A 20,614-nucleotide genomic window follows, 5' to 3' on the forward strand; every position below is an offset into this window, starting at 1 on the left:
CCTGGAGTATCAGGCCCCTCCTTATTTAAGGTTTTCTGTATCTGCTCCCTACTTGGGCTTTGGAATTTTTTCTCTCTTCATTTTTTCCCTGTGAGCTCCCTTTTTGAAGACGTTTTTGTTGTATTTTCTGCCTTTTATGTATCAGACTGAAAATTTATTCTTTGCAGTTTCACAGGTGTTATTTGCTAGCTAAGCCTCATTCCTGTGCAACTGAGCCTCCTACCTTATTTCACAACTCGACAGTTTACTTTTTCATCAAGCACCTGAGAATGCTGGGTCTGACTTGTGATTTTCTGACTGGAGGCGCTTTATCAGAGAGAAAGTGTATTTTTGGTTTGTTATTTTGTTGCCTTGGGTTAATTCAATTTTGGAATGTGTCCAGAAGGTTCTGTTGCAGCATCCATGAGACTACCTTGAAACTGGGGTTCCACTACACCAAGTGTTACAACTTCACTATAAAATTGCCCCTGTCTAAATGAGTTGTTGTTATATGAAAAACTGAAGTAGCCAAACTAAGAGAAGTGAAAAACTCTGCTAAGGTCATAGACTGGTCAACTGAAGTCAGCAGAAGAAAACCCGGGCTTAATGATTGGCCTCAGTGCTTCGCTGGGGCAATACGCCCCCTATGGTCCTGCAGCATGGATGAATTCTTGCCTGAAGTGTGTAAAATACAGATAGAAATTGATTACTTGCTCTAGTGTCCGAATACGTCTTGGCCAGTTTTATTTGATTCTGTGATTTCTCACAGTCTGTGCAATTGCAGCCATATTTTGTCATGAACAGGGACACTTTCAATAAGTTTTGCCTGTGTCATGTATTAGAAAACAAAACAAAAAAATCAAACAACAAAAAAAAATCATTCTCAAAATCTTCCTTTATTCAATTTCTGCCGCTCAGTTGCGTGTAGGTGTTTTTTAGGAAACTTTTTTCAAGTTACAGTATCAAATCATTTCAGCTCTTTTGCCATCAAGTTATCTTTCCCAGAGGCCACCTGAGTAAGGAAATGTAAAAAGTTTTTGAGTGCTTGGGAGTAGATCACTTGTTCTGAATGGTCTTATATAGAAAATTAAAGAATTATTAGAGTATGTATAGTTTTAATTAAAAAAGACAAATCTGCCTCTGCCCTCTGAAAACAAATGTTCGAACGAGTATACTTTATGAAATAAAACATTTATTAAGGAAACTAGAAGTGTTTTATAATGTTGTTTTGTGTTAGAGGCTTCCTCATGAACAGCTGATACTGCATCTAAAAAAGCCTATCACCAGTGACAGGCTTTGGTTCTTTCTTTTGAAAACTGTGAGTCTAAGACTCCATCCTGTGAAGTTAAAAAACAAAGACAAATCATGATGGCAATAACTGATCTAATTTAGCTTGATGTAAATGACTTGTCTTTATTCCTTTAAATTACGTTTGGACCTAGAATTCCTTGTTGCTTGAATACTTTTTCTGCAAGAATTGCACTACCTGTGACAGGAGTTTGTCAGATAATGATGGCTGGCCCCAGGTGCGTCTGTGCCACTGGAGAATCTCAGATCACACAAGTGCTGTATTTCTGGGTTTTCAGGGCCTTATGGTGTTTTTTCACTCTTCACAATAGGATAAACTTTTAAGTTTCAAAATTGCCTTCAACACGAGACAAAAAACCAACTCTTACCTTGAACGGTTGGCTAACACCAATTGAAGGTCAAGTTCTGCCTTTTAACTTGGACTTGAAAGTAAACATCCAAAAAGAAAATCTTACCTTATGCCCTGGCAGGTGATTTTGGAAAAGCTCTACTCACTCCACAGAATTGTGCTTTAAGTGACATCTTGTGTGTTCTCACTCCATTTGAGAAATTTTAGGAGTACGTTCACATTTGTCGGAAAGGAATGAACCTAATGTGCAGTTCCACTAAAGCATTGATGCATACTTACCACGGCAGAGGTCATTCAGGTAGTTCTTGCTTAGCCCATATAACAATGAAGGTTCTTTAGGAATTTAGAATTTTATGTTTGAACTGGAAGTTGCTAAATGTTACTGTTTCACTAAGCAGAATGATCTCCAACGTACAAAAGTATTACTGCAACCAGCTGATGGAAGGATTATGTATCTATGAGGCAGTTGCTCTAGGCTTGGGAACCCACTGTTCTTAGTTCACATTCTTATCCTCCACAAGTAAGCAATAAAATAGCTGATTTCATTTTCTGTGACATGACTCCATCTGATTCTTCTTACAATTAGGAAGACTAAAGAAAACTACTACTGACTTTTGGCAGGGAGAGGAAGCTTTTATAACGACGAGCTAAGAGAAAAAGCCACTGGAAAGTGACAAAAATTAATTTCACATCACATTTCACATCGTATTGCTGTCTTTGTAGTTTATTTTTAAGAAATTAATCTACAGCTTTCTACAGCCATCCATGCTATTCATTTAGTAGCCAGGGCTTTCAGGTTACCCAGGGGAGATGTGCACGCAGTTTACATTCAAACGTATGTGAAAATATTTTTAATTTCTAGACTTGACATGTTTTTGAAAATGATGTCTAAGATATGTGAGAGTTACTACAACCCCATCACGACTTAGTGAGGTGGATCCCATCTCTCCAAGCAGACATTCATCTGCAAAGAGGATTGGGTGTTGACAGAAACCGAAACTGTGTTCCTGGCCCCAGCTCTGCACCCAATTGTTGAGGCTCGGTACCAGTCCCCTCCTCCTCGTGCCTCTCGTGAGCAGGACTGAGGAGAAGAGCACCGGGGACCCCACACCCCTGACTATTCCCACAGAGACTGGGGGTGATAGATGCTCTCCTGGTTGCCCCTGCAGGTATTGCTAGTGCCCACATGAGAGAATGGCAGGGGGTCATAGTCAGAGGATCGGACGAGCTTTGGCAGTCTCTCCACAACATCCTGGGTGTGGGTCCCCAGCAAGCAGCAAACTTCTGTAGCCAGTAAGTCATGTCAGCAGACGGGTGCCTGTGGGCCCCGCAGCAGGGAGTCACGCGCTACATCACTCGCTGCTTCCTCCAGGTGGTCTGTCCTGGCTCAGGGTCAGTCTGTCCAGATGCTTTGCTTGAAAGCTTTGAGGGTGGCGAACCTCAGGTGGAGCGGGAGCCTCACGTGTGGTGCCAGAAGACACCAGCTTCCAGCCACCACCTGCCACTGATTTTCCACTTGTGGTTCTGCTGACAGACTCTGCCCAGGTCTGCACTGTGGTGGGCATCCAGAGCTCTTGAAACTGTAGGGTCCCTGAGGAGATCCTGTCTCTCTCCAATGCTGCACAGCCTGCCAACTTCTATAACTCCTGCTTCGCTGTACAGCTCTCCAACAGCAGCTCACCTCCTGCAGGAAAGGTCCAGGAGAGGCCCCAGGCACTCCCTCTGATTCACCAAGCCCTGGCACAGGCCTCTCTGTCCCTACCACCAGCTAAAGAGTGGGAGCGCCATCCTCCCGAGGCAGGGGCAGCTGCGAGAGAGGATCCAGGCACCCTGCGTCAGCGTCAGCGGCTGCTGCCCGCGCTCGCAGGAAGCTGCCAGAGCTTCCCCAGGCCCACTGCCCACAGCAGCAGGTACCCTCCAGTTTCTCAGAGGGCTCCCAGGAGTCCCCCTCTTCTACCGCTTTCTAAGAGCCTTGCTTCAAGCACGGCATCACCTCCCCTTGCAGCCCAGCCCCTCTCCTCTGTCGCATTCCCCGATTTCCAGCTCTCTGCCTTCTTGCATGTGTTTTTTCCTGATATTTTCTGCAAGAACATGACTTGTATTTCCATACTGCAGTTTGAAATATTGCTTTCTATTAAGGATAAGAATTAAGTATAGAAAAAGAAGCGTCTATTCATCCTAAAGGAAGATAAAACATGAAATAAACATTACAACCTACATATTTTAGACTACATCAGAAATACTCTGCACAGGATTTTGTGCATTACAGAAGTAAGTTGCAGCTGCCCCACTTGAGGGAGAAATCTGTTACGTGCTTATGGGTAAATGTTACTGAGCTGTGAGAGATGCTGTTAACATGTAGCTCGTACTGTCGGAGTGCGGGCCCTTTCGGCCACTCACGTTTATATGAATACCTGAGTAAAAGGTTTAGAGATGAAATAAGAAAGTACGTGAGAACACGTATTACGCGACTGGGCTGGCAAAGTTCCTGAGAAGGCTGAGAGCAGTTCCCCGTGAAAGATTAAACTGATGAAATGACATAGCTTTTCAGTATGGCCCAAACTTTTGAGCATCAGGAATTAAATTTCTGGTTACAGTGGCCTGCAACATCTACTTTCACAGCTGCACAACACGAAGGGGAATATGGCTCTGCACTGCCTATGTTCCATGAGGCATGGATGGACACTGCAAATTGCTGAACTGGTTGTGTTTCGGTATTCTCCAAATCAATGAAAAACCTGTGATGGAATAGTCACTCTTGTTTGCCAGACATGTGAAAATACCGATTTTGACAAACTTCTCAAGGACTGTCTCTTAAAAGAGAAACTGGTAGCTGATGAACCAGGTGCTCTACTGAGGAATTGTCATTCAATTGCTAACGTTGATGTTTTGTGAAGGAAACTTTGGAGAAAAAAGCAACCAAAAAACTGACAAAAAGGGGAAAATGCTTTCTATTGAATTATAAGTATGCACTGACAAAATACATGATTTGAAAGTATTGTGCCATGGCTCCTAACATCATAACGTTTTAGCATATTTGACTGATTTTTGTCTGCAGCAACTTCCACTCACAATAGAATAATCAACAACAGGTTTTGAATATGGAGAAGGTATTTTTGCTGAGAATGTTTCTGCCAGAAGTACTTAAATTGAAAGCCATGGCTTCTCTATGGAGAAAGTGAGGTTTACTAATAAATATTGAAATAGATTTTAACAGCCGGTTAGCTGACATAAATAGTAAATCCGGGGAAAAATTAAATAATCATGTAAAATTGCCTCATTTGCTAACTGTAATGAGAAATGACTGATGAGGTTGGGGTTGATGCATGCAAGGGTTAGAAACCATGCTGAAAAGCCTCCAAACAGATAAAATCTCCAAATATTTTTTTCTGCTGCACTTTAATTTAAAAAGCTATGAAAACACACTTGGTGATTTGAATAATGGGACTGACTCTGCAGTAAGTGACGTGTGGTGGTCTTTTAATTGTACATAGTAGTTATTCTATTATATTATTTATTATAGCATTAATCAGGATGGGCTTATATTTTTTTAAGACATCTTTAGATACCAAAATAAATTTTCAGCTTTAGTACTTACTGAACTTGATTTGTTTTACAATGTGTATTTTATACCACTTTCAAATAAAAGTTATAAATAAAATGTTAATGTTTATTTGCACTGAGTTATACTCTGTATGTTTTCAAACTTCACAGTTATAAAGGTTTTAATCCTTTTATTGCCAGTGGAAGCCTATTTTCTAGTGCCATGAAGGAGACAGGGAACTAGAACTACTGGCAAAGGGTGACTGTGCCCAGACCTCCGGAGCTTGTTGTGCAGCAGGACATACGCGATTAGATTTTCAAGTGTGCGAGTTACCATTATTCATATTTTTTTCTGTGTCTCAGATAACGAGAATGTGGTTGGCTCCTATGAGCAAAACTGATATTATTTTTCCAACTTAAGATAAAAGAAGTATTCTTTGAAACTCAGCATGTGAGAGCAAATTAAAGCAACTACTTTAGCTGTGACAATACCTGGATTATAATCCCCAAAACAATATCCCAAACCGAAAATGTACTACTGTTGTGATTTTTTCAGTTCCAGGTGATATTAGCCAGCTGAAGTTGATACTCTATGAAGTCCAGTTTACCAAACCAATATATATGATGACAGTAATTCAACTATTGCACAAAAAAAGTGAATTTCATATCTAATGGGTAGGCTGGTACTGTGTTTGCACCCCAGAGTCAGGCACTAAAATAGAAAGGCCCATTTCCACAGTTTCTCCACTATATGTGAAATTATTTGCCTTTAGAGGAATGAAACTTTCCTGTCCTAAATGTATTTAAACTTCTTGCCCTGCTCCTACAAGCTCTGGCTGGAAGGGAGAGGACGTTCTTCCCAATGAATTACAGATTTTTTTTATCCAACTCTTTTGAACTATCTTGTTCAGGTAGGCATTCTGGAGATTTAAAAACACCTTCCCTTTATGTAGAATTATATGCTGTGACTCACAGCAGGATGAGCCTCACAGCAAAGGAAAAAGATGCTTTTTTCCCTCCAGAAATAGCAGGGACCTACCTGAATGGTTCCAACAGCACGTCCTGCCAGAAAAACAGCAAGTAGCAGATCTCATCAGGCACTCAACTAAATTTAAAAAAAAAAAAAAGAGAATAAAGAAAAAAAGCAAAGCTGAATTTTAACATTTCCTTCTTCTACACATACATATTCAAACATACTGATTTCAAAAGTATATCATGAAACTTTCAGTTTAATATAAACTTACAAAATTGATATGTAGAATTTTACACAGCTTAAAAGAGGGTCTTAAAACCCCACTTTGAAGAAGAAATGCTTCTGTAGTCCAAGTAGTGTTTTCTGGAAAACAGATACTACATTTCATAAGTGGCTGAAGAAATGCTGCCCTGAAATGGTAACTGGATGCAGAATCTGTTGTCACATCTCTCTCTTACCTGCTTTGGGTCTGTAAATGATGGCAATAACCTTCTTCGTTCATACATGCTTGAAGATTCAGAGATAAAAATCCTATCCAGATACTATTGGTTGTCAACTAAGTCTGTCATCTTATTTCTGAGTAAGTTTAAAAAGAATTGAAAGCTGAGAAAAGCTACTCCATCTTTGATTTAAACAATTTTATGGGGAGAAGGGGACTTTCATTATTAAGCACACTCATATAGCTGCTAATATGACTCTTATAACTGGTACTGCTATGCTAAATACAACAATCCTAACTTTTTTTGTGTGTTTGCCGTAAAACAGATGAACAGCAGATGCCAAAATCTCTCAGCTCTTTCAGTTTACCAATGCCAGTTTATATAGACGACTGCCATCCAGAGGCAGGAACTTTGAAAGGGTTTCATCTGCTTACATTGACTATGAGAGTTTGTTAATTTCATATCAGTAGGGTTTTAAGATTTCTAGATTAAGTTTCATCTGGGAAAAACAACTACCACTAGAGAAATTTCACGCTAGAAAAATCATTTTGTCATTTTTCTGGGTAGGGATATAAATTTGGTCTCGTGCTTTGTGAAAAATAGGTCTTGTTAAATGCATTTTATATAATTTTTGAGATTAAAGATATGGTGGATTCGGGATTACTTCACAGAAGTAAGAGTTTATTTTCTCTAAGATGCTTTCCTCTACAACACAACAGTCTTACTTAAAAAACAAACAAACAAATATATATATATATATATATATATATACTAAGACCTATAAAAAAAAAAAAGAGAAGCTACCTGACAAACCTGAATAGTATAATGATGGAAAGGATGGAAAGACCAGGCTGGATGGGGTTTTGAGCAACCCGGTCTACTGGGAGGTGTCCCTGCCCATGGCAGGGGGGTTGGAACAAGGTGATCATTAAGGTCCCTTCCAACCTAAACCATTCTATGACTCTATGATTCTATGACTGAAAGGAATTTCTAGCATTTGGGAAGAACTCTGGATTTGTCACAGTTTAGAATGAAGTCTGTGGTCTGTGAAGTTAACATTTTTCCAATTTGTCTATATTTGAAAGTTAGTTCAAGTTAAAAACTGAGGTGTGAATCTGAATTGCATTAGATATTTCAAAAATCCTACTTCCATGTGGTTTTATTCCAAAATAAAATGTGCTGAAATAACTCTAGATGTAGGCAAAACACACACTGTTGTTTTCAGATTTTATGGTAACGGCCTACTTTGACAAGAAACAGTTCATACTATCAGAACTGAGATTTTGGCCATGCGCAGAACTTGGCAAGCATCTCTGCATGAATTTATACATTGAATAAAATTCCTGACTGATTACGAAAGGCAGAAAAATATCCCTACCTGGTGCACATGTCTGGGCAAAAACTGAGAAAGTAAGAGTATTATCAGAAGCCAACCTGAACAGACAGTGTCCTGTGAGAAGTAGGAGGAGACTGGCATTTGAATATAATGTCTTTTGGTTAATTCACAAGAAAAGGAATATTTGTGTTGTAAAATACACATTTGTTTCCTATGTTCTGCATTGCTAATCTATGCAAAACATTGGAATTTTGGTTGTAAGATAAGGCAAATGGTGTTAAGGCATTGCGTGTGGAAACAAACTTAAGTGGCAAAAGCTATACAAATATACAGTCTTTTAGCGGCATTCTAGTACTGCTTGTGAAAAAACATTCAGAATAAAAACACTTCATTTTTATTTGGAGCTCTTCACCAGATAGATTGATACATCTCTATTTTAATCACTCTTATATACTGAAAGATTAACTTAAACATATAAATTCATCATCTTAAATAAAAAAAAAATTAGTATACTGAACACAACTTGAATGCTTTAATGAGAACCAAAGGTGCTAGTTATGATTAAATAATGGCAGTATTTTAAACATTTGTACCATTCACTCAAAATTTTCTCAAAGTCTCAATAAGATGTCAAAAGTTCCCTGAATTCAAACTGCATTATACAATGATTATTTTAATGTATTTTTTCCCTAAAGACTGCTGGCTTTATTTTCACTTCAGTGCATAATTGCAGAATTATGAAAGCCTGACTGAAAAAACAGAACGAAGAGTGTGTTGTTTAGCACCCTGCAAATGTATTAATATGAGTTGGTATGTAAATAGCCTACATTGAAACATCTAGTCATTTGACAACCAAATTCAGCTGAGAAATGCCCACTGAAAGGTGTATCAGTCATATGGCTATCCAGCCACCACAGGTGCAGTTCTTTCCCAAACAATATACCTATTGTTTTTTTTTCTTTGTTTAACAGAGTGTTGAGTAAGTCAGGTGAGTAACAGGTGCTACAATACCACACAAAGAATAACCTGTTGATTGAGAAAAATATTATAAAAAGTAGGAAAAGCAGTTTGACATACAGTTTGACAGATGAAACCCTCTGAGATTAGCCGATTTTGCTGACAGTGATGCAGAAGGTTTCTCAGACAAAGCTTTTTGCAGACTATCCTACAGTTGTACTTAAGTTGGCAATAATATGCTTGATATTCTATGTGCTGCTTGGCCAATACAAAGTATTACTTCATATGATCTACTGAGCAACTCCAGACGTTGTCTGCTGCAACATTAACTGGGAACGTGGCAGCTAGGCTTTCCTTGCAGAAATGCTCTTTGTTCTTAATCGCATCTTGGTAGAAATCAAGAGTTGCTCCTTTCTATTACATAAGGACAGAAAAACAAAGAAATTCTTGATGCTTGTTCTTCTATTTGAATTAGTAATGCTAATCTCACTTGTCTCACTTCTTGATCTCATTCCATCAAATCCTGTTCAACACAGTTGTAATTGAGCAAAGCATTGCTGGTTCTCTCTAATCAACAGTTTTGGCAATGACAGTAAGAATTAAAGTCTGTTAGATTCTCTCTCCTTGAAGAAGATACATGATTATGGAAAACATCAGTGAAGTAGTTCAAAGATCTTGTAATATATGTAAAGAACAATTGAAGAACAAACCACTCCACCAACTGTAGACCTGCATTGACTACAGACATTCCAAGCAAGGTAGCAATAATGTGCTACAAAAAAACACTTTTAATGGACATTAAAAGACTTCCTGAGATTACTAAAGAATATCTCCATTATTATAGAAAGTTAACAAAAAGTATTATTCTAAGCTTCTTGTCAAATAAGTGAACTCAGTTCAGGAAAGCACTGTTAACTCTCTCACAATCACAGTGTTCCTGAGACTGGAAGGGCCCTTTGGAGATCACCCAGTCCAACCCCACCCTGCTCAAAACAAATTCAACTAGAGCAGGTTACTCAGGCCAGGTTTTCAGTATCTCCAAGAAAAGAGATTCCAGAACTTCTCCGGGCAACCACTTCCGGCAGTCAGCCACCCCCATACGAAAACAAAAGCTTTTTTCTTATCGTAGAATCATAGAATGTTTTGCTTTGGAAGGGACCTTAAAGATCCACCCCCCTGCCATAGGCAGGGACACCTTCTGCTAGACCAGGTTACTCAAAGCCCCATCCAACCTGGCCCTGAACACTTTCAGGGACGGGGCATCCACAACTTCCCTGGGCAACCTGTTCCAGTGCCTCACAATAAAGAATTTCTCCCTGATATCCAATCTAAATCTACACTCTGTCAGTTTAAAACTGTCACCCCTCATCCTATAGCTACACTCCCTGATAAAGAGTCCCTCCCGATCTTTCCTGTAGGCTCCCTTTAAGTACCAGAAGACTGCTATTAAGGTCTCCCCAGAGCCTTCTCTTTTCCAAGCTGAACAACCGCAACTGTCTCAGCCTGTCTTCATAGGAGAGATGCCCCTGATCATCTTTGTGGACATCCTCTGGACCTGCTCCAACACATCCATGTCTTTCTTATGTTGGGGGCCCCAGAGCTGGACACAGTACTCCAGGTGGTGTCTTCATGAGAGCGGACTAGAGGGGTAGAATCACCTCCCTCGACTTGCTGGTCACGATTCTCTTGATGCAGTCCAGGATGCGGTTGGCTTTCTGGGCTGCGAGTGCACATTGCCAGCTCATGTTGAGCTTCTCATCATCCAACACCCCCAAGTCCTTCTCCTCAGCGCTGCTCTCAATCCATCCTCTGCCTAGCCTGTATTTGTGGATGGGATTGCCTCGACCCATGTGCAGGACCTTGCACTTGGCCTTGTTGAACTTCATGAGGTTTGCACAGGCCCACATTTCAAGCCTGTCAAGGTCCCTCTGGATGTCACCCTTTCCCTCCAGCATGTCGACTGTTCCACACAGCTTGGTGTCAACTGCAAACTTGCAGTGCACTCAATCCCACTGGCCATGTTTCCAACAAAGATATTAAACAGCACTGGTCCCAATACCAATGCCTGAGGAGTGCCACTCGTCACTGCTCTCCACTTGGACATCGAGCCATTGACCACAACTCTTTGCGACTATCCAGCCACTTCCTTACCTACTGGGTGGTCCATCTGTCAAATCCATGTCTCTAATTTAAAGACAAGGATGTCATGCAGGACAGTGTCAAATGCTTTGCACAAGTCCAGGTAGATGACATCAGTTGCTCTTCCCTTATCCACCAACACTGTAACCAACCACATTGTAAAAGGCCACGAAATTTGTCAGGCACGTTTTGCCTTTAGTGAAGCCATGTTGGCGGTCACCAATCATCTCTTTATTTTCCACATGCCTTCTGTGACTTGGGTAGTGTGGATGGAGCACTTGCTGGTGAAGACTGAGGCAAAAAAAGTCATTGAGTACCTCAGCCTTCTCCATATGCCAGGTAACCAGGTCTCACGTTTCCTTCCTGTTATTCTTCTTAGTCTTCCTTTTACCACTGACATACCTGCAGAAGCTTTTCGTGTTACCTTTGACATCCCTGGCCAGATTTAATTCTGTCTGGGCTTTAGCTTTCCTAACCTGACCCCTGGATGCCTGGACAATTTCTCTGTATTCCTCCGAGGCTACCTGCCCTTCCTTCCACCCTCTGTAGGCTTCCTTTTTCTGTTTGAGATTGTTCAGCAGCTCCTTGTTCATCCATGCAGGCCTCCTGCTGTTTTTGCCCAATTCCATCTTTTTTGGGATGCATCGCTCCTGAGATTGAAGGAGGCGATGCCTGAATATTAACCAGCTTTCTTGGGCCCCTCTTTCCTCCAGGTTTTTTTCCCATTGTACTTTGCCAAGCAGACCCCCGAAGAGGCTAAAGTCTGCTCTCTTGAAGTCCAGGGTAGTGAGCTTGCTGTGCACCCTCCTCGCTGCCCTAAGGACCTTGAACTCTTACCATTCTGATTAAATGAGATTTTCTGTATTTCAATTTGTTCCCATTGCCTCTTGTCCTGTCACTGGACACCACTGAGAAGATCCTGTCTGGATGTCTTGTTTACACTCTCCCCACCTCGTACTTATTCACATTGATAAGAAGCCTCCTGACCTGGGGAGCCCAGCACTGGACACATCATTCCAGCTGTGGTCTCACCAGTGCTGAGTAGAGGGCAAGGATCACCTTCCTCAAGCTGCTGGTGATGCTCTTGCTAATGCAGCCCAGGGGCCTGTTGGCCTTCTTTGCAACAAGGGAGCATTGCTTGCTCCTGTTGAACAGGAATCCAAGGTCCTTTTCTGCCAGCCAGCTTTCCAGCCAGTTCTGGTGCATGAGGTTATTCCTGCTCAGGCACAGGACTTTGCATTTCCCTTTGCTCAACAACACGAGATGCCTGTCAGCCTGTTTCTCCAGTCTTTTGAGGTCCCTCTGACTGGTAGCATGTATGAACTAAGGTATCAGCTGTTCCTCTGAATGCTATATCATCTGCAAACCTGCTGAGGCACTATGTCCCACTGTCCAGGTCATTAATAAAGACATAATGATGATATAACAGTATTGGACACAATGTTGACCCTGGGGTACATATTGACTCATTGCCAGCTGAATTTATGCCACTGATCACAACCCTTTGAGCAGGGCAGTTCAGCCAGCTTCCAATGCACCTGACTGCCCTCTCATCTAATCTGTACTTCATCAGTTCGTCCATGAGGATGTTACAGGACTCAGTCACAAAAGCCTTGATAAAGTCAAGATAAACACTATCAGCTGCTTTCCTCTCACTCATGGAGCCAGTAACTTCATTGCAGAAAGATATCAGGTGGTCAGGTAGAATTTTCCCTTCATCAATCTATGCTCACAAGTCCCAATTACCTTCTTGTCCTTAACGTGTTTGAAAATGACTTTCAGGATTTGCTCTGTCACTTTTCCAGGGATCAAGGTGAGGCTGACTGGCCTGAGTTTTCCAGATGCTCTTTGTGTGAGCCGATGCAGGCAGGATGCAGGAACAACCACACAGCACGGATGAAGGGCAAAGAACAAGTTTAATCTCGATACCTTGCAGACCAGGGAATCTCCGAAGCAACCCCTGGGCAGAGGCATGCAAGCAGGGACCGTGGGCACCAGGGCGCACGAGAGAGTTCTTGTTAGCAAGAGTCCTTGGCAGCGAGAGAGTCCTTGTTAGCAAGAGCGGGCGCATGGGCTCCCTGTTCTTGTTGGTATTCATAAGGTTCAAACAGGCATAGCTTTCTCACTGTGCTTGGATCTTCTTCCACAACAGGACGGGATTCTCAAGTGGCTAGATACAGTGTCCCTGAGCCCACCACAGACTTATGTTATCTAAGTGCAAGTGTTTTCCTTGCAAGCACCTGAGACTGAATAACAATTAGTGTGATATATGTGTTTTCCAGCACCCCGGGTGCGTGTCACTTGAGCATATTCACAATCCTCGCCGATCTTCCATTGCTTTCCCACACTCCTTCTTGCCTTTCTGGAATCTAGGGGCGACATTCACCTTCCCCAAATACTACAACCTTTCAAAGATAATTAACGGTGGTCTTACAGTGACATTAGCTAGATTCCTCAACAGTCATGGGAACATCCCATCAGGTCCCATGGACTCGTGTGTACAATTCGTTTAACCTGACAAGGGTGTCTTCCTTGCTCCAGACTTTCTCACTGGTCTCAGAGGCAAGTTTTACCAGTGCCCCAGGAGTAGCTGAATCTGAAGTTAAATTTTACTTTTTGTAAATTGCTTAAAACTTAGAACTATTTGATTTTATTTCAAATAGATATGCTCTGTGGATGATGTTATTTCGTAAGTCTATAAGGCTCCATTTAAAGAAAGCTAATGAATGCTTTCTAATGTTTCTGTCTTTATCTTACTGCATTTGATTTCCATTCCCTACCCCTGGAAGCATGGCAAATACCACACTGATGTCCACCTCTAGCAGACCACACACTGTCTACTCTAAAGGTGTCTTCTTGTAAAGAAAAAGACTTTTCTCCTGATAATCTAAAACAGGTTTTACAGCAACCTCCTTCTGAATTGCCAATATTTTGCTACTGGCACTTGCAATTAATATTTCCCAGTAAATGTTTTTTAAACATTTGTTGTGGAAAGATCAGGAAATACAATCTTAGACAAAAGGTTAATAGTTGCTTTTGTTTAAAGACTTTAACATATTACATGTAGGTAACATGGAATTTAAGTTTCGTGATTTCTGTAAGGATAATGTATTGCTGCCATTTTTCAGAATCTAAAGGAGAGGGAATGATGCAGCTTTAGGGGAAGATTACTTTCTATACACAGGACAAATTCAACTGACTAATGAAACAGAAAAGGTATGTTGTTGTAAGTGTAAGCAAATGCTCCATATTCTGAGGTTTGACCTGTACCCCTAAAAACCTCCCACTTTGTGTTTTCAGAAAGGATTGCTCATTTGCCCCCATGAACATGCACATAGTTCATGCATGGATGGTTTATGATTTACCATTTGCCTTCACAGTGTCTGAAGGCTGTGCTCACCAGGGGACCCTTATGAACTGCAAAGTCCCACTCAGTCTAATTTCTGGAGCAACTTCAAAGGAAACAAAAGAATTTTGACTACACAATGGATGCAGATAAATCAGTTCTCTTCAAAGCAGTTTGCACCTGTTTTTACATATTAAGAATAGGAATTTTTAAGTAATAACTTTCCTCTTCCAGAAAGGTGTTAACACATATTTTTGACAATTCAATGCAATGACTATACAGCTCTTCTCCCAAGCACACCAAGAGCTCTGGATAACTGCAATTGCAAAGCGCTTTCAGAAATCATGGTTAGAGCTCCAGGACCGGAGCTCACTCAAAATCTATTGTGTGGATTGTCAGGAGACTGATGCTGGGATCCCCATCTGGGAGAAGCTGAAGGATTTCTGCACTGCAGGCATGGAATGCCTTAGTCTTTGATAAGTTAATCTGACATCATTGCCCGTACAACGTAAGTGAAGGTAAAATGAAACAATTTATTTATCGAATCCAAGTGCACCAATACAGTTACTAAAAAGTATAAAAACAGCTGAGCAAAATTGAAAAGAAGTTCCTGTATTTATTAATCCACTTAGATGACAACTAAAGTCTTCTCTCGGCCTACAGCTACCCATAAGACATTAATTCAGGTCTGTTAACCGTTGATTAGGGAGATTATGTTAAGGGCAGTGCTTGTACCTAAATTCCCCTTACACATGTCTACCCATTTTAACTTTTTTTTTTCTCAATAGCTCTGTTTTTCATTATAGGAGAGGGAGTGGCTCTTACATACTTTTAAATTTTGAAGTCTGGCTAAAATAGAGTCATTGTTTGCTTCTGGCATTTTAACGGCAGCCTGTGTGAACCAAGGCTTTTGGAATTCAGTTTTGGGTTGGTTTGTGGTGGGGTTTTTTTTGGTGGTTTTTTTTTTTGCTATTATTCTGAAATCCAAATTAATTTATTTGTATTATTTTCCAAGCTAATTTTGTCCTGCGGCAGTGACTGACAAGTAGAAAATTTAGACAGTGTTTTGCCAGTTTTGTTTTTGCGAAGTATTCAGAATTCACATGGACTATTAAAGGCTCTACCTGAAGGAGGGCATCCCACTCTGTTCTGACATAACAGAACTTTTCTATTTGCAAATTTTAGAGCTCGTTTTTCTGGTACCCTCCAGTGAGAGATGCAAGGAGAAAGGACAAGAATGTTTAAAGCAGTAATAGCTTCTACACCTCTGCTGACTGTCTTTGGATAAGATGTACTAGTCAAAACACAGGAAATCTTTAGGTAATGTTCCTATAGATAGAATAATGACAGCAGAGTTTAATTTTGCGCAATATAGAACAAAAGATCTTCAATTTTCCAGTTAAAAGTCTGTAAATTTGGGCTAATTAAAAGCTACCAGGATAGCTAAAAGAAAGGATTTAACTTTGATCTTAAATCTTGCACTTTTGGAATATGGATTCAGTTTTTTAGAAATAGAATATTAGTGCATCGACTATCATCTTGAAATAAGTACTACCTGAAACAAATGCATAGGTATTTTTAAATAAAATAAATCTCTGACAATTGCTTTGAATGACTTAAAATTCTGTAACATATTAACCATCAATAAAGGAAGCACTACCCAGACTTATCTATGGAGATTCTGTAACAACTGACCTACTTGCTCAGGGAAGTATCACAAATTTGCGATCTTTTTCAGCCCGTATACTTCAGTCCCTTCTCAGGGACTTCAGGTTTAGGGTATGCAAAGTCTTAAAAACTAAAATAGTCACATCTGAAACCTTACATCTTTCAGTGCCAAGATGGGCGGTTCTCCACCACCCAAGGAAGACTGCCATTAGATCCTTAGTGATCACCTACATGGATAGTGCTCTCATTTTCTCCAGTCAATTTAATATTTAAAGAGAACTTGAACTGTAAACTCCAGGTACGATCAATTTATATTGGGACAGATTCCAAGTCAAGTTACAACAAAACCATTAAAAACTTACTCCATTACAACTCCTTCCTGTTTAAATGTAGTCAGGGTGTTTTCAAGGGTTTATTCTTTAGGGTAATTAAACTGCCTCTTATTGAACGTGGCTACCAAAAAAGCATTTAAATGGGAAATCTATTTTTTTTTCTTCCATTTCTTGTGGGCATATTTTAATTTGCTGGCGGAGCATTTGGCAGATTTCATGCCTAATCAACTGAGGGACCCAACCCTGCCGGATGACAGGCGGGGATTTGTACCTAGCCTCGTCGGTACTCCGGGTTTTACACCGAGAACTCCTGAACGCGAAGCAGACCGGTTACGGAGGTGCTGGGGCCGCCGTGGGGCGGTGATCAGCCACCGGCGCCCACCGCCGCGCCGTCCCCACAGCGACGGACCCGCCTCACCGCCCCAGCCCTCCCCCCGCAGGCCCTGAGGCCCGCTCCCCCAGCAGCCAGGGCGGTTGGCCTGCGCCTGCAGGGAGGCCGTTAAGTGAGGGGACGCGGCCGTTAACGGCCAGGCGCACGCGCACCGCCCCGCGCCTTTTTTTGGGCGGGGCCGAGGCCGAGGCCGAGGCCGAGGCCCCCAACGCCGGTCCCGCCCTAGCAGCGGCGGTCTGGTCAGTTCTTCGGGAAGCGAGGATCTTCCTCCCGCCGCCCAGCTGCAGGACAGCGCGGCCGCCGGAGGCCGGTCTGCGCGGGGCTGGGACGCCGCCTCCCCACGGGAAGACCCGGCCGGCTGGGGACAGGCGGCCGCCCGCTCTGACGCTCCTCCAGGGAGCAGTAGAGTCCGGCGCTAGAGCGGCCGGCGCGCTGAGGCGCTCTGGCAGGTGGTGCGCGCTCCTCTCTGTGGTCAGGTCCGCCTCCCCGGCTGCGTGTGGCAGGGCGGCGAGCGGCACGGCGCTGAGGGCTCCGCCATGATGAACAGCAGCGGGATCGGGGTGCCGCTGGGCTTCCCCTTGGGCCCCACGTCTGTCATCCAGGTCACGAACCTCTCCTCCGCAGTGACCAGCGAGCAGATGCGGACGCTCTTCGGCTTCCTGGGCGATATAGAGGAGCTGCGCCTCTATCCCCCGGAGTAAGTGGGGCGTACGCCGGCCTCCGGAGCGATAGAGACTTGGGAGGGGGAAGAGGCTTAGAGGGGCCGGGCGGGTGGAGGGAGGGAGAGGAAGAGGTAGAAGGCCATACGTGCCATCTTGAGTGCGGGCACCGGAGCCTCCCGCGGGGGGGGGGGGGGGGAGGGTCACGTGCTCCCCCCCCTTTGTATGGCCGGGGCGGTGGGGAAGAGGAGCTTCGCCCGCACTTAAGATGGCGGTCCCGGCCCGGAGGAGCCGGGGAGCACCGCGGCCTGCTACGGAGCGGCGGGTTTTGTGTTCCTGTGGCAGCAGCTGCCAGGGCCGCGGCCTCCTGCCCGCTGAGGGGTGCCGGCAGCGAGTCACAGCCAAAGGCTTGGCGAGAAGCGTGCTCCCAGGCTGCCCCGGAGCGCTTCCGCGGCACAGGTCTTTTCCTTTCCTTTTCCTAAAAACCTCCTTTCTGGGGCCCGCCTTTCTCTTCGCCCGGACTTAGTGGAGGGGCGTCGGGCGAGAGAGCCCGAAGCCCTCCCGGCTGGCTGCCAGCTGCCCGGGTGGTGTGAGCCGCCGGCACGAAGTATTTTTCTTATTTTTCTTTTTTCTTTTTGTTCGAAGGGCTCTATTCCCCGAGAAAGGGCCGCTCGAACAGAAGCCAAAATAATTGCTCACAGAGGGACGTAACCCTCCTGTCTTGTGGTCAGAAATGGCCCTGATAAGACCTGTGCAGTAAATGAAAGTCAATAACGGACACTACACGTTTCTTTAAATTGTAGCTGTTCTCATTATGTCAAGCAGCATGTGAGCGATGCACTCAGATGGGAGATAGCAGAGGTCTGCAAAATAGCAATATTATTTCTGCCAAGCAGATGATGAAGACCAGAACAGGGAAGGAAAAGAAATGTTTTTTTCTTAGAGCATCTGTTGTACTAGGGAGGGAATGACAGATGTGTTCTTTCAAACCATTTATCTGTACTTTTTTCTTCTGAAAAAGGGGAGGGAGTCATTCACATCCACATACTTCAATTTTAATACAAAGACGTTCAGATGAATAAAATTTCAATTTTTAAAACTAAATAGGAAAAAAGTTGTCATTTATCCATTTTTATATGTTACTATTTTACATCTGAGTAGATTTGAATGAGGACCATTCAGAAAAATTAAATGAGTTTTAATATGTGTGTAAAGTGTATGTAATAGGCATGCATTAATGTAAAGGTATGCTTATGTTATGATTTGACCCCAGCTGTCAACTAAGCCCAACTCAGACACTCGCTCACTCCACGTCACCCACCCTGGTAGGACAGGGGAGAGAATCAGAAGAGTAAAAATGAGAAAACTCGTGGTTTGAGATAAAGACAGTTTAATGGTAGAGAAAATGCTGTGCGTGCAAGCAAAGCAAAACAAGGAATTAATTCACTGCTTCTGATCAGCAGGCAGGTGTTCAGCCATCTCCAGGAGAACAGGGCTCCATCACACGTAACAGTTACTCGGGAAGACAAATGCCATCACTCTGAACGCTTCCCCTTCCTTCTTTCCCCAGCTTTATGTACATGATGCCATATGGTTTGGAATATCCCTGTGGTCAGTTGGGGTCAGCTGTCAGGACTGTTTCCTTCCAACTTCTTGTGACTCCCTAGCCCGCTCACTGGCAGGGCAGTGTGGGGAGCAGAAGATGCCTTGATGCTGTGTAAGCACTGCTTAGCAGTAACTAAAATATCCATGTGTTATAAACACTGTTTGCAGCACAAATCCAAAACATAGGCCCGTACTAGCTACTATGAAGGAATTAACTCTACCCCAGCCAAAATCAGAACAGCTTAAAACAGCCTTAGTGAATTTTAAACAGTCTTTAATAGATTTATGGTGATTTTTGTACAGTTTTCCAGATTTTGCTTTATTCTTGTTCCACACTTGCTTCTTAATACACTTGAGTTTTCTCCTGATCAAATATATTTTTTTGTTATAACGGTTGCTTTTATTTTCCACTAAGTTATACAACAGATTTTAAGGCAAATAGATACTTTCTTGACATTCATATGCAAATAATGTTTTGCCTATGTATAAAATTTTGGGAGTGTGATAAACACATAAAATATTAAAATCTGGTACCATACTAGGGTTTGACTTGGAAGTGTCAAGGTTATAGTGCTGTAAATGTGAGTTCTAAATGATTAATCTGTTTTTCAGAGATAGGATTCAGGATTGTGATTGCTTATTTTACTCTTGGTTTTATGTACAGTTTTTATGCATACCTTTTAGAAATATGTATTACCTTGCCTAATAATTATGGACATTTGACCTGACTTTAAAAAAAAATAATTAAGTATTTTCTCTAATGCCCTTCTTGTGAAACAAAAAAAGATGCTTCCTATTGACTCTCTAAAAATATGTTTGAATAGTATTATGATAAATTCAGAAAATAGTGTTTCTTTGACGACTGCACAGGATGCAAAAAGATGCTACAAGAGATGTCTGCAATTCGTTAAAATTATTTTCTGCTACTGTTTTTTCGTTAAGTATTTAACAATTTAAGGCCTAGATTTTAAAAAATCAATTCTTTCTATTAATGCAAATAAAAGGGAAATTTGCTTTTTGCATTAGAATCAACATCAGACAAAATATAATGTCATCTCAGTCTTATCTTTAAAAACAGTTAAAAAAGAAATCCAAACTTTAGATGTTCTCTCAAGCATGAATTTTGTTGCCTTAGTGGAACAGCGGAAACTCACTTTTCAGTCTGGTTTCTAGATGAAAAGCATAATTCAGAAAGTTGACTTAGTGAATTACAGGTCTCATGGATATTGACTACTGAACAAAAAATATTAATTTATTTCATGCTGAGGAATAAGAGGAAGGTGACTTTCAGTCATCTGAGAGTATTTGTGTTACCTAAGTTAAGTAAAAGCTCTCACTGAGATTGGGACCCCATTTGCTAGCCTTTGTACAGAAATACATAGTTAAAAATAAAAAGCCAACAACTCTTGTTTGAAGAATAATATAATGTCTAATATAAAAAGAGTATTACCCTAACTTTTTTAATAGATTAAGCAATGAGGTGAAATAAAGTTACATGTTGCGTTGTGTGGAATTGCAATTTTCTGTGGAATTTTCTCTGTAACTCTGTGTTGCAAATATTCAGCTTACATAAAAAATATTTTTACTTA

General features: G+C 41.9%; 1 protein-coding gene across 3 annotated transcripts in view; it reads left to right on the plus strand.

Annotated features, from left to right (window-relative positions):
• Positions 1–16,931: 16,931 nt before the first annotated feature.
• The window catches only part of SREK1 (splicing regulatory glutamic acid and lysine rich protein 1), a 34,857-nt gene continuing 31,174 nt past the window's right edge, over positions 16,932–20,614 (plus strand). For all 3 annotated transcript variants that reach the window (XM_074571079.1, XM_074571080.1, XM_074571078.1), the window contains exon 1: positions 16,932–17,458. Coding sequence is in view for 1 of the 3 variants with exons in the window: in XM_074571078.1 (XP_074427179.1) it covers positions 17,298–17,458 (161 nt within the window). In the remaining 2 variants the exon portion in view is untranslated. The remainder of the gene's footprint in view (positions 17,459–20,614) is intronic.

The sequence above is a fragment of the Larus michahellis genome, chromosome Z, assembly GCF_964199755.1.
Source record: "Larus michahellis chromosome Z, bLarMic1.1, whole genome shotgun sequence".
NCBI lineage: Eukaryota > Metazoa > Chordata > Aves > Charadriiformes > Laridae > Larus > Larus michahellis.